Source organism: Patiria miniata, unplaced genomic scaffold, assembly GCF_015706575.1.
Source record: "Patiria miniata isolate m_02_andy unplaced genomic scaffold, ASM1570657v1 HiC_scaffold_13, whole genome shotgun sequence".
Taxonomy (NCBI): Eukaryota; Metazoa; Echinodermata; class Asteroidea; order Valvatida; family Asterinidae; genus Patiria; species Patiria miniata.
The window spans coordinates 10,519,787-10,541,555 of NW_024037051.1; the positions used below are offsets into that span (position 1 = coordinate 10,519,787).

General features: G+C 40.6%; 2 protein-coding genes across 2 annotated transcripts; both read left to right on the forward strand.

Moving 5' to 3' along the window:
• The first annotated feature begins 3,394 nt into the window (after positions 1-3,394).
• On the forward strand, positions 3,395-16,836 carry LOC119721245 (proteasome subunit alpha type-1-like). Its single transcript, XM_038191227.1, has 9 exons — positions 3,395-3,572; positions 5,168-5,314; positions 6,281-6,384; positions 7,808-7,896; positions 8,801-8,871; positions 10,302-10,431; positions 11,090-11,169; positions 12,774-12,845; positions 15,554-16,836. The coding sequence occupies exons 1-9, from the start codon at positions 3,570-3,572 to the stop codon at positions 15,716-15,718; spliced, it is 861 nt and encodes a 286-aa protein (XP_038047155.1). The 5' UTR covers positions 3,395-3,569; the 3' UTR covers positions 15,719-16,836.
• A 1,060-nt stretch (positions 16,837-17,896) lies between these two features.
• Positions 17,897-18,876, forward strand: LOC119721246 (cGMP-inhibited 3',5'-cyclic phosphodiesterase A-like). Its single transcript, XM_038191228.1, has one exon. The coding sequence runs from the start codon at positions 17,979-17,981 to the stop codon at positions 18,813-18,815; it is 837 nt and encodes a 278-aa protein (XP_038047156.1). The 5' UTR covers positions 17,897-17,978; the 3' UTR covers positions 18,816-18,876.
• Positions 18,877-21,769: the final 2,893 nt, after the last annotated feature.

The window sequence follows — 21,769 nt, forward strand, 5'->3', positions numbered from 1 at the left end:
GAAATGGATGGAATTGGGGGGTTGGAAATATAAAGCAAATATAGTTACACTGACTTGTTGTAGGTTTTGGGTTCGAAAATGCTATAAAAACCAAGAAAAACGATCATTTTCCTGTAGTCTGGTTCCCTGACTCCATATAAGAAGAAACAGAGCAGTTTACATACATTGGGGAATTGTAAGGTCAGGGAACCAGTCTAGCTGGCTCGTACCCGTTCATAGGTTTGTAATCGATTGCAAACAAGTGCAATGGTCAATTGGGGCCAGTATTTGAAAAAAAGCCAGTTGTTTCCAACGCTGATCGGCCGATCAGCGTTGGAAATTTGATACAAAAATACCACTTTTCTTGAAAATGACAGTATACCAGGTGCCATAATTTTACAGGATGCTTTAGACTGTCATTTACCAACATCCTATTGTGGTATTTCGCAAAAACTTGGTAGTTTTATTTTTCGATGTTTGCAAATGTTGTATATTCCCTTTAACAATAATTTCTTCAGTTACTTTTGGGATAGCTGCACATGATGTACTCTACCTTAAATCTGCCATCGTTTGGTTGCAGGTGCACTGAAAATAATAGAATGAGTATTGTTTCTATCTAGACAATACATAATGTGAACTGGCTCTTCACTGTTTATCTGTTGAGCAACCTTTTAACCTTTCTAGCACTTCCACAATTCACTGAAATGTTTTGGTGCATATGAGAGGTAATGACTGATTTCAAGTGTTGTGAGCTAGTCCCCTTGTTTTGTATATGTACATTCTGTAAAAAGAAATTACTTGTAAAAATAAACATTTCACTATCCATTGTACATGTATACTGTACATGAATTCTAGAGATTTGAAATGATAGATTTTGTTGATCTGTCGGCCGACCAGCGTTGGAGAAAATTTTTTTTTTCTTCAAAAAATGCTCCTAATTTTTCATAATTAGTTATTCCGCGTTTTCTTTGCAATTTATTACACACCTGTGAAGGGGTAAAAGCCTGCTAGACTGATTCTCTGACCTTACAATTCTCCAAGGTCTGTAAATTGCTCTGTTTCATCTTAAGTGGGGTCAGGGAACCAGACTACAAGAACATGATTGGTTTTCTTGGCATGTATGGTACAAGCCCAAATCGTGAAACTCGTCAGTGTAACAATATTTGCTATAACATACTAATCCTCCAAATCCATTTATTTCTAAAAATTGCAGCACAAGCAAATGTTGTACATTCCCTTTAAAGCTACAGTCCATCATTTGTAATTTGTGCATTTTGTTCGTTTGAAGCAAAAAAAAAGAGTTCAAAATCTAATGAAGGATACTGAGCAACTAACCTGATGAAGTTTCAGCTAAGCTTCAGCTGTACTTTCCGAGAAAAACAGCATTCTAAGATCTCAATTTCAAATCAAAAGTTACCGAATCATGTTTTGAATTGTTTTGAATTGCAGCCATACGCGACGTCGTGCACTGATCCGACGAATTATAACAACCGTGCGCGCGTGTGCGTCGTTCCAATACTTGTGCGCGCTGCGCTGAATAACAAAACGAACTACTAAATTTAAATTTTCCTACGGTGCTTCTTAAGAATCACCGTTGGAAATGCCTTCTTTCGTTGATTACTTCAAAATGACAGCTTCCCAGAAAGAATAATTTCACAGGGAGTTTAGTTCCCTTACTATCTTTCAACCAAGTATGTTTTTCAACAATAATTACGCCAGCTACTTTTCGGATAGCTGCAAATGATGGACTATAGCTTTAAGCAGTACCTTGCATTGTTTGTGCTTAGCCATGCATAAGTGAGACCTACCCATACATAATACTGGACATCATCTACGCTGCTCCGTCACAAAAGTGATTTTGGAGGATTTTGAACAAATTCAAGAAATGATGGATGAAATTGGAGGATTTAGGTATTAATCCAATTGTTAACTTTGAAGCAGTTGAAGGATTTTGCAGGATTGAAGATTCATCCGTCCCAAAAGATCAGAGCCTAGGTGGTTAGGGTTAGAATCATTGAACCTGTTTGTGTCATGTTGCCAGGAATTATGCCCCAAATCGTATGTTGCTTGCAACATCAGCAACGGTCAAACATTGTTCTGGAGGTCAAAGGTTCAAATCCAACTCCATTCATTTTTGTGTCACCTAAACAAAGTTTTGGAAGACGCCTATTGTACCAGTCCTAAATGCTGTATGACAGTAGACACGTACCGGTATGTCCATTGACCGTATGTTAAAGTTTTGGGTAAAAAATGTATAACTTTTATACGCTTTCGTGGATTTTGATGAAACTTGGATGCAGTGACCATTGGCTGGGAAGACACAATTCTTCATCGGTTTAAGGAGGTCATAGGTCACGTAGGGTTATAAGAGGTCCTATATTTCAAATATTTCTTTGTCTACAGAATTTGGATTTGAATGTAACTTAGATGGAGTGATCTTTGGGTGGGGGTTCATCACAACTCATCCAAAATTGGAGGTCAAAGGTCATGTGGGGCTCAGTTGAGATCATTTAAAAATGTATAAAAGTTGACTTTTTTTTAAGAACACAAAACATACAGGGATAGACCGCGAAAAAGGTCCGTGGATCTTTTGTCTTTGTTGAACTTTGTATTGCTAAATTATTATAATGGAACCCATTCAGTTTTCTGTTGTTTGTGTGGTTTATTTGATGAATTTGTAGTGGTAACTAACAGAAACAGAGGATGGATGGGCCAAATTCTGGCTTTTACTGGCTGTTTTATGCTTTGCCACATTGTTTAAAAATAGGGCAGGGCACCATTAAATTGTGAAAGGATTTTTGAAAGTGAAATAAATTCTCTGAAAAGAGTACTGAAGAAAATTTTACTTTAAAAATCAGGGTTTTTTTACTCATTTTATTGTTTCATCTTGCTTTTGGGATTGGGCCAAGTAAAAAGTCAATAAATAAGTAAAAACATTGAAAAAAAACCAACAAAATTCTGAGGGAAACTCCCAAGGGCCCACAGATATCACAGCTCATTTAGAATCAAGTGCGTGTATGAAAATAAATTAAGACAACTCGGGCGCCATTATTTCTCTGATCATTTGAATTTAAGTAATTAGTAGTGAAGAGGTGGGGTATGATTTTAGAATACAAGATGCCGTTGTCTGGCGCAGACTTATCTGCCTCCGAATTCCCTGTGAATCTTACACAGCGCCCTCAATTTTTTTTTCTCGCTACAACACACAACAGCCGTCGTCTAACATCAGAAAACTGTGTGCAAATAGAAGTAAAGTACACAAAATCTATAAATAAAAATAGTGACATTTTACTGTATTTTAAAGGTAAAAATTTAGTTTATGGTTTTATAATTTTTTTCAAATGATTTATAAAAAAGAAAGTTTAATAGATTTCGATTTAATCAATGATAAAAACAAAGGTGTTGGCAAGCCTATTGTGCGCCATTTTGTATCAGAACTAACGTGATTTCTGCTGAGTTGTAGTTCGCTTCATATTTGGCCGGCTGATTTACCTGTCATCAGGCCTCCGTTTCTTCAGGTTTCACTCTTTTAGACAAACGAACACAGGGCAGTTTCTTTAAAAAAAGAACATTAGGACACCTTGTCAATAATGGTGAGTATTATTATTCTACTGCAAACGGAAAGAATGTTGCAACCTGACGCTACAGCCGACAGCCATGACAGCGGTTGTGTACAAAGTCGACTATGGGCGATCGTAGTGCAGGGCACCTGTTTTGTTTTGACTTAGACTTAGAGTCAAAAATGTTCTTTATTGCGCAAAAATTACCTTTACAATCAAAAGCAGACTTTTCTCAATTCCAGTGACACCCGTTTTGCACTTTTGAACAGTTTCTTGGAAGTTGGACTGGAGAGGAGTAGAAATCATGATTTTTCTGCACGTTTTGTGCCTTGCGAGTCAGCGCCACGTGCGTGCTCACGATACATTGCGCGGTGATCCCAATCTTTATTTTCGGGTTAATTTTTGCAAAGCTGTCATTGTCATTTTACCCCAAATTTCCCTCAAAAAATCAAAACTCTGCCCTCCATGCGCTCTATCACCATGATGATGACTCAATGACATAGGCCTACATGTATGTACCTCACTACCTGTTTATTGAGAATGTCGACAACTAGTGTGGTCGCTCTAATAAGTTTAAAGTGGATTTTGTTCCCTTATTATAGGAACCTGGCCCTACACTACACGATCGCCAGTCTGTGGAGAATCAAGAATTTTTTTAGAGTATTTCCTAACACAATTGGAAATGTTTCTCAGTCCCATATTCATGTCTTATCATCATTTTTGCAATGACTGACATTCATTGAGATGTTATATGAAGGAAAAAGCAGCGTCAGGTTGCAACATTCTAATTTCTTTCCGTAGGTCTTGCATGGATTTGCACGTTACGGCAGTCGACCATCAGCCTGGGCCCAATTTCATGGTGCTGCTTTAATAGCCCCGTGCTTAAATTTCCTAGGGTGCATCTTAAGAAGCACCGTTGGAAAGGCCTTCTTTCGTTGATTACTTCAAAATGACAGCTTGTCAGAAAGAATAATTTCACCGGGAGTTTAGTCCCCTTACTATCTTTCAACCAAGTATGTTTTTCAACAATAATCACGCCAGTTACTTTTCGGATAGCTGCAAATGATGGACTATAGCTTTAACACTCACCATGTTTAACAAATACAAATGGATGCGTAAGTGTTCAACTCTCCAGCTTTCGTGTCATTTCCAGCTCCTTTTGGAGGCTTCTTGTCATCCGTTTGTGTGCAACTCAATTGCAACCATGTTCCAACTGAACAAAGGCAAAGCTCTATTTCTTGAAACATTGGCAGATTCTGAAGTTCTGGGTAAAATTAAGCAACTGTCACCAGAAGGAGAAATCGTGGGTTGCAATTTTTGGGAAAAAAATAATCATTGTTAAAGGCTTCCATTTGTAGGGCCTTTAATTATAGATGGACTGGGACTAGGTAAACATGGCAAAATTGAGTGTAGTTTCTACATGATTTGTGGCCCCGTTATGAAAAAAAAAATTTGTTTTGATATTATTTGTCTCAAAGCTGGTTATTTGAAAAGCACCAGGAAAGGCATTGAAAGAGGGCAGGGTAGTGAATTCTATAGGGAAATTATTGTGCCAATGGGGTAAAATAACAACAATGATGACAAAACCCAACATGTTTTTATTTTGTTTGAAATTGTTGCTTTCGCAGTTCCGCAACCAGTATGACAACGATGTGACAGTATGGAGTCCACAAGGACGTATCCACCAGATAGAGTATGCCATGGAAGCTGTCAAACAGGGATCAGCTACAGTCGGGCTGAAGTCCAAGACACATGCTGTACTTGTGGCCTTAAAGGTGATGCATTTGTGTCTTTTCAGTTAATTGACATGCCCTTGTCTGCTGCATATTATGCACCTGTAGAGTTAGTGTAGGGGTCACTTGCTGGTCCAAGAGTGCTAGCCCCATTTTTCCTCATCGTATCTATCTCAGCCACAGACTGACTGACTCACTTGTGAGCCGGGCAGTGCTATTGTATAGGATTACCTTGTAACGCAAATGAATTGGCTAAAATCTGACCCGTTGTGAATCAACTGAATAGAATTTGAAGTTGTTTCTCTGTTGGCACGTCGGAATCCCACTTCGTTTTGCACTCTTGTGATGAATGGAGAACTTTGAAACCGCTCAGTTGTAGTACGAACCTTCCTGAATCTTCTACACTCCTCCAATGGATCATTCCTTGTGCTCATTCAGTGAGCATTGGGTAACAGTGGCTGCCTGCACTTTGCTATCCTACAAAAACCTTCAGAACCTGATGGCTTTTGGAGGATTTGGGAGGATAAGGTTTCAAGCCAAGCCACTGTCCCTTTATTTTGCCTTAAAGTCCTAATTTTGCCTGAACCCTAACCCTCCCTGGTATTTTGGCTAGAAACACTGCCAAATGCAGCAACATGCAACACTTGTCTTAAAAATGACAAGCCTGCCCAGTGCAGCAAGATCCATCAGGCAAAAAGTCCAAACTGCCTCATGGTCCGTGGTCACCTTATGCAGCAGGAAACAACTGTGGCATTGTTCAATGGGATTAGCTCTCATTGTGTCAGAACTGGCCATTTATGCACTGGTGTTGGTAGTTAAATACATCAAAGTGCACCAGACTTTTCCCACCTGACGCACTGTGTTGCATCTGGCAGGGTAAGGGTTAAAACAGTTGATGTGCCAGTTGATTTGAATTCCAGTGTATTAGATTTGGAAGGATTTTTGGATGATTAAGCAAAAGCGGCATTTTGCTCCTTTACTAACTTTTTCCTTTAATTTTGCCAATAGAGGGCGTCCTCCGAGCTGTCTGCCCATCAGAAGAAGATCATCCCTATAGACGACCACGTTGGAATTTCAATTGCAGGGCTCACATCGGATGCCCGACTTCTAAGGTGATTAACCCTAACCATCCTGCATCCTTCAAAATCTTCCAGAAACTTTCTTTTGGTAGGATTTTGTAGGATGAAGGAAGGATCAATCTACTGTTACTTTTCACTTGACATTATGCCCCTTGTTCTATTTGTTTCTATCTTTGGCTGATTTTGGAGTACTCTGAAAGATTTTTAGAAAAAAAACCCAATTACTTTTGGAGTTAGGTTTAAGGAAGGTACGACCCAGCCACTCTTACTGTTCATGGGACTTGATGCTTCCTTGAAAGTTGAAGGGCCAAAAAAATAGGCCATTGAGTTCCTTCGTTGTTGAAAATTGTGGATGATTCGTGGAGGTTCATTGCACAAATGACTCAAGAGTTAGGATCATAAAATGTGACTTGGCATGATCCACGCTGCATTCCTTGCTTCTAACGTATGTTCCTGTACCAAAGACAGTGGCAAATTGAGGCACTGCCAACACAGGGCTGAGCAGCTCATCTGGGTTCTTCAACTTTGAAGGAAAAATGTTGTGCCCTTGGAATTTTTTTTTTCTTCAGAATTTGAACCACTGCCTATTTTATTCACAAAATGTTTTCTATTCCAATATCCACTCTGAAACCAAAGAATTTTTTTTTTATCAATTTTTTTTTTAGGAGGGTAGCCCCATCAGTTACGCCAAAAAAAAACACCAGTTCTGCTTCCGGTTTCCCTACCTACCCTATTGAACTATCGTGGTAGAATCGCGTAAATGCCGCTTGTGAAATATTGTCCAATTACATGATATGCAAATGGACGCGGAACGCGCAAAGTCTGAGACAAACAAAATTTAGTGTACAAAACTCCATGGGGTTGTCTAAGGGGCGTGGCTAACTCGCAGACTGATAGGTCAATTCTGACAGCCCCTACCCTAATTCTTTTATTGGAAAAATGAGAAACAAACATCCAAAACCATAAATTTCTACCTCTTTCCCTTGACTACATGCAGACGCCTCCATATGATCGTACACAAAAAGAATTAAAAAAAAATAACAAAAATTCCTTACCTACCTACCCTATTTTCAAATGCCATGTAATCGGAAGCAGAACTACTTTTTTTTTTTTGCCTAATTTAATTAGTTATCAAATACAATTGTCTTGTTCTGTTTTCAAATTTCAAACCTGAATGGGACTCAACTGTTCAGTAAATGATGGGTTTGCTGGCACACCATGGAATATCTCTTCTGTAAAGTGTACACTGTTCAAAACGTTGAGAACTATTCTCACCTCTGCTTGTTTTCAGACCCCCATGTTTTCACTGAAAGAGATGTACCCGCAAACCTATCGTGTATTGTATTTTTTCTCTGTGCCTAGCTTCAAATCACATTTAAACTCACTGTTTCTGTGACTGTTGGAGTACACATTATTTCATACAATTTTAACATACTTATGTTACCTTTTCCCCCAGTAAGTTCATGAGGACGGAGTGCTTGAATTCACGCTACGCCTTTGACACTGCTCTTCCAGTCTCCAGGCTAGTTGCTATGATTGGAAACAGTATCCTTTTATTATTATTAACCCTAACCCTCCTCACTCCTCCAAAATCCTCCTGGTGGTTTTGGAGGATTCTTAGAGGATTGAGGATGAATGGTGATTGAAGCATAGTAGGATTTTGGAGGATTGAGGATGAATGGTGATTGAAGCATAGGAGGATTTTGGAGGATTGAGGATGAATGGTGATTGAAGCATAGGAGGATTTTTGAGGATTGAGGACGAATGGTGTTTGAAGACGATGATTTTGGAGGATTGAGGATGAATGTATCTTGAGGCAGGACTGTCTGATGATTTTGAAGGATTTAGGCGTTGGTTATCCTTCATTTAAACACGAGTACAACATTTTGGAATGAGGAGGATTTTGGAAGACTGAAGATGAATGCATTTTGAGGCAGGACTGTCTGACAATTTTGAAGAATTTAGGTGCTGTTGCAAAATTTTGGGGGATTTTGGAGGATTGAGGATGGTTCTTAGCAAAAAGGGCCTAGGGGGTTAGGGATCATATCTGAGTATTTTACAGATGATTATTATTTCGCTGTGTCGTGGAACACTTACAAATGGACAATGCATTTTCGCCCATTTTGAGGGAAGCATGATGTTTGTGTTCTCAGGAAAAACTTTTAACTACAATTGCCTGTCTCCACCCAAGTGTAGAAACGAGTACCTGATCTCGAGCTGCTGCAGAAAACTGGTGTCATGGCCTGATGAATAGGGGAAATTATTGTGAAGTGCTTCAAGTTTCAGTATGACCAACATGAAAAAAAAAGGATTTAAAACAATAGTACTTAAAACTTCTTTGAACATCTGGGAATCACTGCTCTTTGCCTTACACAAGTTTTTAATGTTTCGCGTCATTTGATTGTATCTACCAAAATGTTAACATATCTCCTTACAAACTGACTGTCAGAATCCCAAGTCAATACGCAGCGGTACGGCCGCAGACCGTTTGGAGTGGGTCTTCTTGTAGCTGGCTATGATGTAAGTTATTACATTTCTTGTGCACGTGTGATGGTAGTAAAAACTGCATTGGTAGATTTTACTGGTCCCAGCGAGAACCAGCCTATGGAGAACCGAAGTGAATACGTCACGTGCACAAAATGTGTGTAAAAGACATAAGCACGCGATTCAGCCCGAGACCCAACACGCGCGCGTACTCCATTCGTTTGCACTACACTTTCTGGTTCTAAATGACATCACACTTCGGTACTCCATAGTCCTCTGTATACCTCATTCTATAACTGACATACAGATTTTTGTCATTTGATTGGTGGAACTCACATTACTGACATTTGTTATTGCTCCCATTCACGCCGGGGTAAAAAAATCCCATTCGCCCATGGGCAATGGGATTTACTATTCAACAGTTAGGATCATTCTTGTTCCATGACGCGGTACTTGTGTGCAAATGCATGCTGGTGTGCGCGTTCAGCGTTCCACGTAGTGCGTATATTGTTCCAAAGAGCCAGCGCTACAGAGATGGGTACAAACATTTTCGTGATGGGGTGGTTTTGAAGAGAGAAATACATTTTCCACCAATTTTGTATTGAAATAAAAGTTTAAATATATCAAATGACAAGGATCTATATGTCAGTTATGTAAAACAAAAATTGAGTGGCTTTAAATTGTGAAATGGGAGGAATATTATCGATCTGTAAAATCTGGACTTTTCCAGTTCACTCGGCTTCGCCTCGTGAAATGGAATAGTCCAGAGTTTACCTTGCGATAATATTCCTTCCATTTCACTCTGAGCCACTCAATATTTGTATACTATGGTATAGGATTATCCTGTTATCCCAATGTGTGTACACGGATGCATGAGAAGACGTCTAGTGAATAGTCATTCTAAATTCATTGAAATAGAATTCCATAGGCTGTAGGACTAGCTCTTCTAGTCTTGCCTTGTCTTGCTATTTCCAAGCTGAGGCATTTGTCATGCTTGATTTAGCAAAACAAAATCATTCTTTCAATTCGGGCGATTCACAATGCAGTGCGCCACCAAGTGTTTGCCATTGAGAGTCAACTTTTCAAGTTTACGGTCGACAAAACATGGCCCATTTGAATGAGTGTCAGTAGACAATTTGATCTAATTTGTTATAGATTTGGGCAAAGCGTTTTGCCGCCTTATAAAAAAATCACCATATTGATACAAAGAAAAGAAAAGGGCAAACATATACTCGAATCGTATGCTTATGAAACTACTGACAGGAAAAAACGAACAATTTCATATGTCCCGTGCTGCAATTTGTCGACCATCTCCCACAATGCACTGGAAAAAATAAACTCTCTGTGGCAAACTCTTGGTGGCGCACTGCATTGTGAATCGCCCGAATTGTTCACCTGAATATATACATCATGTTTTTCCCGTACACTGCCGTGCAATTCAAAAAGCTTCTTTTTTTCCCTTACAGGAGAAGGGGCCACACATTTACCAGACCTGCCCTTCTGCCAACTACTTTGAGTGCAAGTGCATGGCGATTGGTGCACGCTCCCAGTCAGCACGGACATACCTTGAGAAACACTTGAATGAATTCCTCGACTGTAAGTCATGACTTTGCATAAGGACCTGAGTTGTAGTGGGCAGTTGTGATAAGACATTGCCTTCAAGAGAATAGTCGCATTCTGATTATTTTTTGGTCTGCGTATATCATAGTAACATGGACTTGATAGTGTGAAATTATCTACCATTGTATAGGTTGGTCCCAAAAAAATTAACCCTTTTTTCAGAAGCAGATTTCTAATGGTTGAAGACACATGTTGAAATTGTTTTAAGACATTCCTAACCTACAAGATCTTGGTCATATATGGTGAAAACGGCGTTGAAAATAAAGCTCAAGTTATAAAATAGCGGCCATTTACAGAAGAATAGTAAGAAACTCGTTTGTCCACGTCTGTGGCAGTCATGTAGACCTAATTACAATTATTGTAGTTCTTTGTGTGTGCAGTGATATTGTGTTGACCATATCTCATAGACTTTCTTGACCATCTTTGTTTAAACCGCCGCCATTTCTTAATTTGGGCTTAATTTTCAGCGCCGTTTTCACCATATACCACAAAGATGCTGTAGTTTAGGAATATCTTGAAACAAATTTTAACATGTCTCCTCAATTCCAAGAAGTCTGCGTCTGAAAAGTGTAAACTTTTTTGGACCACCCTGTATTGGCTTGGTTACTCCACGGACAATTTAACCCCACTCCAGGTACACAAGAAGAACTAGTGAAGCACGGACTGAGAGCATTGCGGGATACCCTACCCAATGAGACAGAACTTAGCACCAAGGTATATAACCCCCTTCACCCATTGGCGTTGCTAGAGGGTGGTAGGGGTGTCACAGTATACAAATATTTAGTGGCTCAGCGTGGAATGAGAGGAATATTATCGCAAGGTAAAATCAGGACTTTTCCATTTCACAAGACGAAGCCGAGTGAACTGGAAAGTCCAGATTTTCCCGAGCGATAATATTCCTCCCATTTCACAATTTACAGCCACTCGATATTTGTTTTATATAACTGACATATAGATCCATGTCATTTGATATATTTGAACTTATATTTCAATACAAAATTGGTGGAAAATGTATTTCTCTCTTCCAAACCACCCCATCACGAAAATGTTTGAACACAACTCTGTAGGGCTGGCTCATTGGAACAATACGTGCAACGCTAACGTGCACACCAGCATGCATTTGCACACAAATACCGTTTATAGAACAAGAATGATCCTAACTGTTCAATAGTATTTCCCATTCCCGAAGGGCGAATGGGACTGTTTGAGCCCCGGCGTGAATGGGAGCAATAACGAATGTCAGGTGATTTGAGTTCCACCAATCAAACGACAAGGATCTGTATGTCGGTTATATAATATCATCCGCTATGAACAGCACCCCAAATAGTCAGATGGTGTTGTAGCCTGCTTCCTATTTAATCATTACGTAACTACTGTACAAGTTTCACAATATTTGCGGCCAGCCATAATTCAGTTCTTACAGGCTGAACAAGTTTCCGCCTCCTTGTTCAGAGTCCGTCATCATGTGACCTTGGTCCAATTTCATGGCGCTGCTAAGCACATGTTTTTCTGCTAACAGAGCCCCCGTCTATTTCATGGAGACCATAAGCATAAGCACAGCAAAAGGCATGCTTACTTCAGAGGAAAACTTTGCTTATTAACCCTAACTCCCTAGGCCTTTTTGCTAGGATGTAGCCTCAATCCTGCAAAATCCTCCAATTGACCTCGTGGAAAAATAGCATATAGCCTCAATCCTGCAAATTCCTCCAGTATTTCTTGAATATAGTTCGTGGAGAGGTGACCACTGCCTGAATCCTGCAAAATCCTCCGGCTATGACTGTCAAAGGGTTGAGGCAGAGGCAGTGACATCCTGGAGCAGTGCGGAGGATTTCAAGTATAATAAAGGACTAAATTTATGCACGGCTGAGCATAAACAACACAAGGTCCGGCTTAAGACCTTGACACAGTGTGTCCTCCGAAATCAGCAATGGACTTTTGCCATGTAACCTTAATCCTGCAAATTCCTCCAATTTGCAAAAAGGATTTTGGAGGATTCAGGGCAGTTAGGGTTAAAACTTAGTGACGTAACAATAGAAATCCCATGCGCACGACCCTTAGCATATTCATACTGTGAAATAGTGCTTAAGGTTAGCACAATTTTCTGCTGTAGTAGGCACAACTGTTCTGCCAGCTTGGGCCCTGGAATTAATCTACTCACAAGGCGGATCTGTTTGAATAATATTGGCCCTACGTTTGGGGAGGATTCTGGTTGAAGGGATATCCCAAAACTTCTCAAAGTTTGGTAGGGGTCAAGCACATAAAATTGATGTAAAAGTTTAATAATCGTGTATGTGTTTTTCCTCATTTTTTCCCCCCAGAACTGCTCAGTAGCGATTGTGGGTTTGAACCAGAAGTTTGCCATCTATGAAAATGATGACGTCGCAGCCTATGTATCCTTTTATTTGGCAGCTCTTAACCAGAGATGAAACTTTTCTGATTTTAATCGGAAATCCGACTTTTTAAATTTCCCAACAAATTTTCCGATTTTCTTACAATGTGTCCCACAAAATTTGATTTTGTAACGATTTGTCCACAAAATGTCATTTTATTTCAATCATAATTTTGAAGAGAAGTCGATGGAAATGGCAGGTAAAAATCATCGGGATCATAGTTTTAATCTCTTTCACCAGTCGTTATTGGAGTGTTTCAACGGTAGAAACACAGGCCATAACGCTGATGGGAGCCTTTTCCGGCTTGAAAAAAGGTTAAACATTGACATGTGACATGGAAAAATCACTGTGTGATCGCACGGTAATACAGTGTGATGCATGCACGTACAGCTAGCTACGATCATATGCAATGGTATCGTACCAATGTACGTACCGCACCATCCGCGCCCGCTAGCACATGGCCGGTTGGGAACGGGGCAGCCTCGTGAACGATCCAGTGGACAAAATCATTATGTTGTGTGATTTTCTGAGGTTTTAGATTTAGTCGTACAAAATGCAATGCTTTAAAAATCATGATGATTATCTCAAGGATAGCGAAGAGAGCATTAGCGAAACATTTTACTGGCATTTGTTGGACGAGAAAGACGATAATGCCTGATTTTTCCCCGCGTACGAATGCAAGTGGAGTAGTGGAGTTGTGTGGTTGAATCATGGACATGATTGAAGCACCTTGAACGGTGCCCTTGTCTTTCGGACTTTTTCCTAGACTTTCTCAAGTAAGAAGTGAACTTCTTTGTTGGTGACTCCATTACTCTAACCGTAATTCAGGCGATTTATGCAATGAAAACACTGACCATTTTTTTTTTTCATCGTAAAATTCTCTTTGAATCGAAAATAAAGCAGGAGTCGGTGTCCGGAAATTGGGCATGAAGTGTATTGTACATACATGTACATGCATGTAACTGCAGCGCGGCCCAGATTTCGGACGCATATTTTTGTTCGGCCTATTTTCCGATTTTTTTGCCATATGCCAGTTTCATCCCTGCTTAACGATAGGCGGAGCATACTGTCTGAAACATTGAATTCCCCCAGTTATTTTCAAAACTGTGCAAACTAACAAGGTTTTCTTGTCACATCGTTAAACTGCACACTCCATTTAAAAGCAGGGACTAACTTGAGAGGGAGAACTTGTAGTTGTACAGTCAGTACACATGTTAGAGACCTCATAGCAGTGTTGTAGTTGAGTACTTTTTTCCGAGTACCGAATACTGCCGAGTACTTAGGTTGCCAAGTACGAGTACTGGTACCTCCGAGTACAAGAACAGGTCTCCGAGTACGAGTACTTATACGTACGAGTACGAGTACTGTACTTCCGAGTACGAGTACGAATACTTGTATTCCGAATACGGCCATACAGCAATGGTTCATTGTGCGCAAGTGGCCCAGGCCCTGTCAGACCGATATACAGACCCAATCACGGCTAGCTGTTAAATGTGTTTGTCTGGACGTGCACAGAGGAAAATCAGGAAATCTCAATTTCTCCACAGGCCAATCAACCATTTCAAACTGAAAGTATCGATAAAATAAGGCCATGGTGTCAAGCTATAGCATTTTCCCCCAAGTACTGCTTTTCGAGTACGAGTACTTTGCTGCCCGAGTATGAGCACCGTCATTTCGAGTACGAGTACGAGTACTCCACAAAAAGTACTCGAGTAGTACTCGAGTACGAGTACCGAGTACGAGTACAACACTGCCTCATAGACCTTTTTCCTGCTTTGCAATGGTGTTTTTAATTATTGCCTTTCACCTGGAAGAAGTTTGTTTTTGAAATGTCTACTTTTACTCGGAACACAAAAGTTATTCGTTTTCTAATGAGTCCACAAACATAAAACGTCTGGCCCTCCATTATTGGATAATTACTTTCCAAAGTTTGTATTATTTGCAGCCACACAGTAATTCAGGCTGATCGTTTTTGTGCGTCACATTTACAAAATAATCCTAAAATGAAAGCCTCTATTCCCAGAGGGTTGCAAATTCAAAAGAGTAAAAAAGTAGCCGTTTAATGGCATAAAAACATTCAAATTGAAAGTTGGGAAAAAAGTGAATTGTCAGAGAAATTTTGATTAAAGGGAATGTACAACATTTGCTTTTACTGCAATATTCAGAAATAAATGGGTTTGGAGATAAGTATGTCATAGCAGATATTGTTTTGGGCTTGTAGATGCTGGAAAAACCAAGAAAACCAATCATGTTCTTGAAGTCTGGTTCCCTGACCCCACTTAAGATGAAACGGAGCAATGTATAGACTTTGGGGAATTGTTAGGTCAAAGAATCAATCTACTAGCAGGCTTGTACGTGACCCCTTCACAGGTGTGTAATCAATTGCAAAGAAAATGCAGAATAACTAAATAAGAAAAAGTAGGAGCAGTTTTTGAAAAATAGCCAGTTTTCGCCAACGCTGGTCAGCTGACCAGCGTCGGAAAAATACAGGTTTTCTTGAAAATTTCAGCACACCAGGAGCCACGATTTTACAGGATGCTTTAGACTGTCATTTCCTAACAATCCAGTAAGGCATTTCGTGTTAATTTGATCATTTCGTTTTTTGATGTTTGCAAATGTTGTATTTTCCCTTTAAAGTGAATCTACTCTTTTTCTCCTTGTGTTTTATTTGAACAAAAAAAATGCATTTCCTTGACCTTTCTGCATAGCTATCTGGTATTGAGACTTCTGCTCGAGCCAAACGTGCCGCTGCAGCGGCTGAAGAGGACAAACCGGCCAAGGACGCATCCGCTATGGACACTGGCGGTGACGAAAGACCATCAAGGGAAGGCCCAATGCCAGCTGAGGCACAAGCAGAACCCATGGAGCAGTAGGAGGGCCAACCAGAACCCATTAAGCAGGAGGGGCAACCAGAACCCACGGAGCAGTAGGAGAGGCAACCAGAACCCATAGGAAGGAACCCTAACAGGGGCGGGGAATTGGGGGTTGATACAGTAGTTTCTGTTGCTGCAGATTCTGGCTGCCGTTTGGGCTTAGCTGACACCAAACACCTGAATTTTAAGCCATTTTAATCCAAAAACCATAGAGTGCCCAGGAGATTGAATTTGGCAAAGCGGTTAACTTTCTTCGGTTTGAGGGATCTAGGAAATGGGTATCATTCTCAGCTACGAAGTAGGGGAGAATTTTTCAGATTTTGTTGAAAGTGTCACATTTTCCATTTTACCTTGCTCCATGCACTTCTTTTAGAACATTGTAATATTCCTGTCGGTCTTATGCTGGGTATGTTTCCTTTCGGATGCTGGATTGAGGGGAGTGGCATATAAAAGACAAATGAAGGCGGAAGTTGTAACCAACTAACATTTGTCAGTTTGTTTAATGTTAACTCTCATCCCCTCTCCTCTCCCATGTGAACGTTACCTCATCTTCATCATAAATTTGACTGCACTTGAAAAAAGGCATGGACAAACTCTCGGTTCAGACAGGCGTGCTAGAGTTGCGCCGATCCAAATTAAAGGCAAGATTTAAATTAAGTACATGAAAGGTTCGACGTCTGAAACAAATCTGAGCGACTAGACGCGCTAGATTGCGAAAGATCGACGGTCGGAGTCGTTCAGAACGACTCGGGAGTAACTTGGTTTCAGACGTCGCTCTAACAGATGTCCATGCACCCTCCCCTTCCAACATCTTAAATTGAACAAAAAAAATATCTCATTTGCCTTCACTGCCACCCTTGAAAATCTATGCATCCTGGGTGCCCCCCCCCCCCCCCTCTGTTTGGCCTTTTGCCTGTCTCATGGGGTGAGTTAACCTTTTGCTTAGTGTGGATTGAGCAGAGCTCAAGTCAATACTATCGTGTCGCCAGTTCCTTTTCATCCACTGTTTATTGTCACTTAGTGTAGTAGCAAAATCATAACTTCATGTCATTTTTTTGTATAGTGTGAAGAAGCAAGTAATTCTGAATAAATGATGATCATTTGTGCAGTTGAATTAACCCTGTTTTGAGCAGCTTTTTGTTCTATGAAATTTACAGCTTTATAAATAGTAGTAGAGGGTCACAGAAGTTTTTGGGTGTTTTTTGAAAAACCAAATGAGGTTGCAAATATGCCATTGGGGTTATCAACTGTTCCAAAAAAACAGGAGTATGTTGAACAGATGAACCCTAGACGTGGGCCCGGCCCTGAATGCATGGGGCACGTTTTCATCTTAAGCTGTAGTGTGTTGCCAGTCTGAGAGCTAGCAAGTTTCACCCCAAATTTCACAGGAAGTGATATTTGTTGGCATGGCATGGGTTCAAATATTCACTGTTCATTAATCTTGACTGACCTTTACTACTTTACATTTCATTCTATTTTGAAGTGCGTTTTGAACTCGTTAAAATTTGGGAGAATATTTTTTTGAGATACACAACGTTGGATATGTCAATGGTGATAACGCATTTTTTTCTCTCGAAATTCTCTGGGAATGCATGTACAAGTCATGTTGAATTTGTTCAAATGTGCCCTGTGGGAAACGCTCCTCCCGAAAATGTGCGCCCAGTTTCAGCCCACCACTTTTTTGTTTGTTTTTGTCTTTACTTGTAGACTCAATTGTTACGACACTGAAATTTTGTTCACAAGGTTTCCACGCCTAATTTTATAATTAGGCTGTTGTGCAAAACTGCAAATACATGTTTTTGAAGCTCGTCATCAAAATTCTCGCCCAAATTGAAAACTTGCGTGAATCTTCCGTAGGAGGGCGCTATTTCACCAGTCACAAAAGAGGTTTTTGAAATCTCGGCTTTGCCTACCTGTGGCCTCAGGAAAATTTAGGACCCCGACTTGGGGAACTTCGGCTAATTTCTGGTCTATATTTTGTTTCAAAAACATCAAATCCCTCAAAATAAGACCAAACTTAAGACTTTTCTATTTATTTCGGACATTTTAAGACTTTTAGACGACTCTGAAACTGGTAACTGAGTCAAATTTGGAACGAGACCAGAATTTTTAAAACACCAATAACATTATGGAAAGCAAATAGCTGTATGCACGCGCCGCGATGTCGACACGACGAACACACGGCCACGGCAAGTGTACCGACCGTACCGCGCTACTCGTACTAAACGATGGCCACGTACCGTAAGTACATACTGTCATAATGGCGATTGCGACCGGCCGCTCGTTCAGCGTTCGCTATCCTCCAAACCGGGCCGATCTGGGGCTCGATTCGGGAGAAAATAACGGATACATTCGCACCACCGTGTCACCGATGAACCGGGAAAACTACAACCCGTACTGGGCTTGGCTGGGGCTGAACGATTGGAAGAAATACGGGATTAACCCGAGGACTGTGGTCGCGGGAGCAGCGGCCGTTCTGGCCGTAGTCATGTACTTTTTGCAGGAGAGCCTGTTGGCTTTGCTCCACATGCTGTGCGGCCTCTTCGCGCCGGTCTTCAGCATCATCTGCGCCTTCTACTGGCTCGCCCTGTACCTCCGAAAGTCCTGGACTGGTACCAATGTCTACGTGTTTTTCGTGGCCTGCGTCTTTGGCGAGATCGCGGGACAGGTGGTGTTTGGCACGGAAAATATTTACCGTGCCTGGCTGGTGGGTAGCGTTCTTGGCACGGCCAGCCTGGCAAGCCTGACCTCCACCTTGCCCACATCTCGCTCGGCCCTGCTCCTGACCTTCCTCAGTTTCATCCGGTTCTTGAGCGGCTCTACCCTCCACGGATTGCGACCTTGGCTGAGGCCCTACGTGGCCTACCTCTGCGGGATTTTAGGATGCATTTTGTCCAAGTACACGGAGACGCACGTCTTCAAACAATCGCAAGTTGTAAACCACCTGACTCCAGACGGGAAGATTCCAGTCATCCGGAGACGGCGGACATCCAGCCAGTCCAGCACGGCCAGCCTCAGCCACAAAACACGCCGGACTTCTCTTCCAGCGCTCTCGCAGAAAAATCAAGTAAGTCTTCTAATTCGTGTTGCATCCTAATCCTGGCCATTCTTTTATTTTTTAAGCCAGCATTCTGTAAAGGAGCCTTCGGAGAGTGACTAGTGGAGCATCCAGGATTTTCCAAAGGGGGTTGACAGGGGTGGTGTTTTAAAAAAAAAAAGGGGGGGGGGGTTGAAGCTCATGAAGGGAATTGGTTAGGGGGGAGAGGGATTTGGGGGTTGAGACGAAAGGCCTGAAGTAGTCCGAAAATTTGGGACTCTCAATAATGTGGGCCTGAAGCAACAAATCAAGTTTTGCAATATTGAGTGATGAGGTCAGGGAACTTAAGGAAATTTGAGATTGATTTTCAAGATGTAGGCCTACATAATTTTTTTTTTGGGGGGGGGTGTTAACCACCACACCCACCCACTTGGATCCGCCCTTTATGTCAGTGCCTGATACATATTCTGGCACACAGATGATCTACTTGGAAACTACACATTTGTAACAACCGTGCGATTATTATCTTTGGAAAGAATGTTGCATCCTGACACCACTTTTTTTCATCAAATATCTCACTGGAGCCTTTTGGAGGTTATAAGTCAGTGCAAAAAGGTTGAAAAGACATGGGAAAGAATTATACCGGTACGTGCACATTATTTGACACCCTTTGCACAAACCCAAGGTGTGTGGTCCGAAAAATTGTAAGTGTTTTCTCAGTATGTATGCTTCAATATTTTTCCTGCTAAATTGTATCGCTTTCTGATGGCTGATAGGCCCGATAGCTAGTCACCGCAGGGAAAAATTAGTGATGTCCATGTATGGAATTCTTCCCAAGTCATGAATCTGGGACTAGACTGAGAAACATTTCCAATTTTGTTAACGAAATATTTTCAAAATTCACTCGACTCTCCACAGACTTTGCACACAACTAAAGAAGTGGCGTCTGGATACTACATTCTTTCCTACTTTTCTTTACAGTGTTTCCCTTTCTTTCCGAATCATTGTTCGTTATAAATACTTTTGTAAAATTTTATCCAGTTTTCAGCAAGTGAAGCATTAGACTCATCCACACTGCTCATAATGTATTCGATACACACAATATATGCAATGTAACAACACAATGCAGCGTAAAGAATCACGAGTAGCCAGTGACATTTGCCAGGAATTAATAAAGTTAACTTGAAAAGGTACTCAAATTCAATGCAATACCACTGGTTATGAAAAGCTACACAACCCTTGTTAAAAATGAAGCCCTGCATGTAGTGCTGCATTGTTAGTCTGGAAATAAACCGTGTATCAAGGGTAAAAGAGAGTGAAAACTTACAAAACCCAATAAGAATAGACTGGTGCTTGAACCAAACCAGTCCATCACTTCTTCTTTGGTACAGCAGGAGTTAGTATGTCAAAAGACACATCTTGTACATGTAGCTTGCCTCTGATGGAAGGTCTATCTTCTGAAACAGGTCGACATGCACAACTATAGTATTGGGCTTTAAATTTATATAGGCCTATCGCTGGACTTCTCTTTCTAATCATAATACATGTGCTTTAACATTTGACTAGAGTGAATGGTGAAATACTCAGGACCTCATCTTTGCACGTTGTGGAAAGAATTTAGAATTTTGTTGGCTGTTGTGAAACTTGGCCCGATTGTTTTTTTTTTCTTAGCATAAACTTTTGTTTTTCCGGAAGATTGTTAGCATAGTTTGTGTGCTGCATGCTCAAGAGCACCTGGCCCAATTTCATGTAGCAGAAAATTCCATGCTGATGGTAACTTAGGGTATTCATGGGTTAGCGAGGAATTTTGTTATCGTATACATACAGGGGTGAGTCAAAAAAACGAAACCCAAATGTCAGGACCATTGTTTTAGTGAAGTTCTGCATGTAGCACTTTTAAAATCTAGGATATGAAAGCCCAATTCATAAGCTTTCTTTTAGTACAAGAATCATTCAAATCATTTGTGTACTTTTCAAGTTACGGAGTTTTAAACAAAACCACCGTTTTAAAGTTCTGTCCACGGATCACAAAAAAGGTGTGCGTCCTTTCAGCGAAACGAAAACAATTCACAATATGTGATTCATTTTCGTTTTGCTGAAAAAACACTGAATTTTTTGTGATCCGTGGACAGAACACTGAACTTTTTGTGATACGTGGACAGAACCTTAAAACAGCGGTTGTGTTTAAAACTGCGTAACCTGAAAAGAACATGAGTGATTTGAATGATTCTTGTACTAAAAGAAAGCTTATGAATTGGGCTTTAATAATAATATCCTAGATTTTGAAAGTGCTACATGCAGAACTTCACTAAAACAATGGTCCCGGCATTTGAGTGTTTTTTTTTTACTCATCCTGTACACATGTACCGGTACATGCGTTCATCCCGTTGCTGAGGATTCTGTGCTAACAGGGTTACTATAGCACAGACTTTTTTTCGCTAGAGCTGTTACCGGTAGCACAAAATGATGAGCATTTATAGCTTGTAAATTATGTGGTTAGCCCAGCTCAAGAGCACTTTATTGAAGCACCATTCACCGAATTTTACAAATGTTTGCCAAATGCTATTACCGGTAACTTATAAATAATATTGACGTTAGAAGGGCTGAACCTCCTCCCAAAACAGGTTACAACAGACCAGTAGATAAGTTAAACAAAAAAATGATACAAAATTTTTTTCCTTAAAATTAGAAAAAAAGAGTACAGTGCTAATGATAAGCTAGCTTGGTAAAATTTTCAGCCCGGCCTACTTTGAATCAGTTGTCCAAGGCTGACTATTCAATAAGATACAGATGACCACAGGCAAGTCAGTGGAGCATGGAGTTGGCGTGATAGAGCGGCAATTTAACTCTCATCTAGGCCTGGCGAAGATTTCACAGCTGAATGGTTTCCCAAATTGTGCTCAAATGGACCGTTTGGCGGCTTCAAAGCTCATAATTGTTGGAATTATAAAATTATACCAGCAGAGGACTTTAGAAACTGTTGCACGCATCTGGTTTAAACAACTCTCCTGTGA

Bases quoted from the DNA above. Each gene is read 5' to 3' on its own strand.
- LOC119721245 (XM_038191227.1), top strand. The intron at 8,872-10,301 runs GTAAGTTATTAC...TTTCCCTTACAG, and splicing joins TTCTTGTAGCTGGCTATGAT to GAGAAGGGGCCACACATTTA. The intron at 11,170-12,773 runs GTATATAACCCC...TTTTCCCCCCAG, and splicing joins AGACAGAACTTAGCACCAAG to AACTGCTCAGTAGCGATTGT.
- LOC119721246 (XM_038191228.1), top strand. From the start codon at position 17,979: ATGGCGATTGCGACCGGCCGCTCGTTCAGCGTTCGCTATCCTCCAAAC.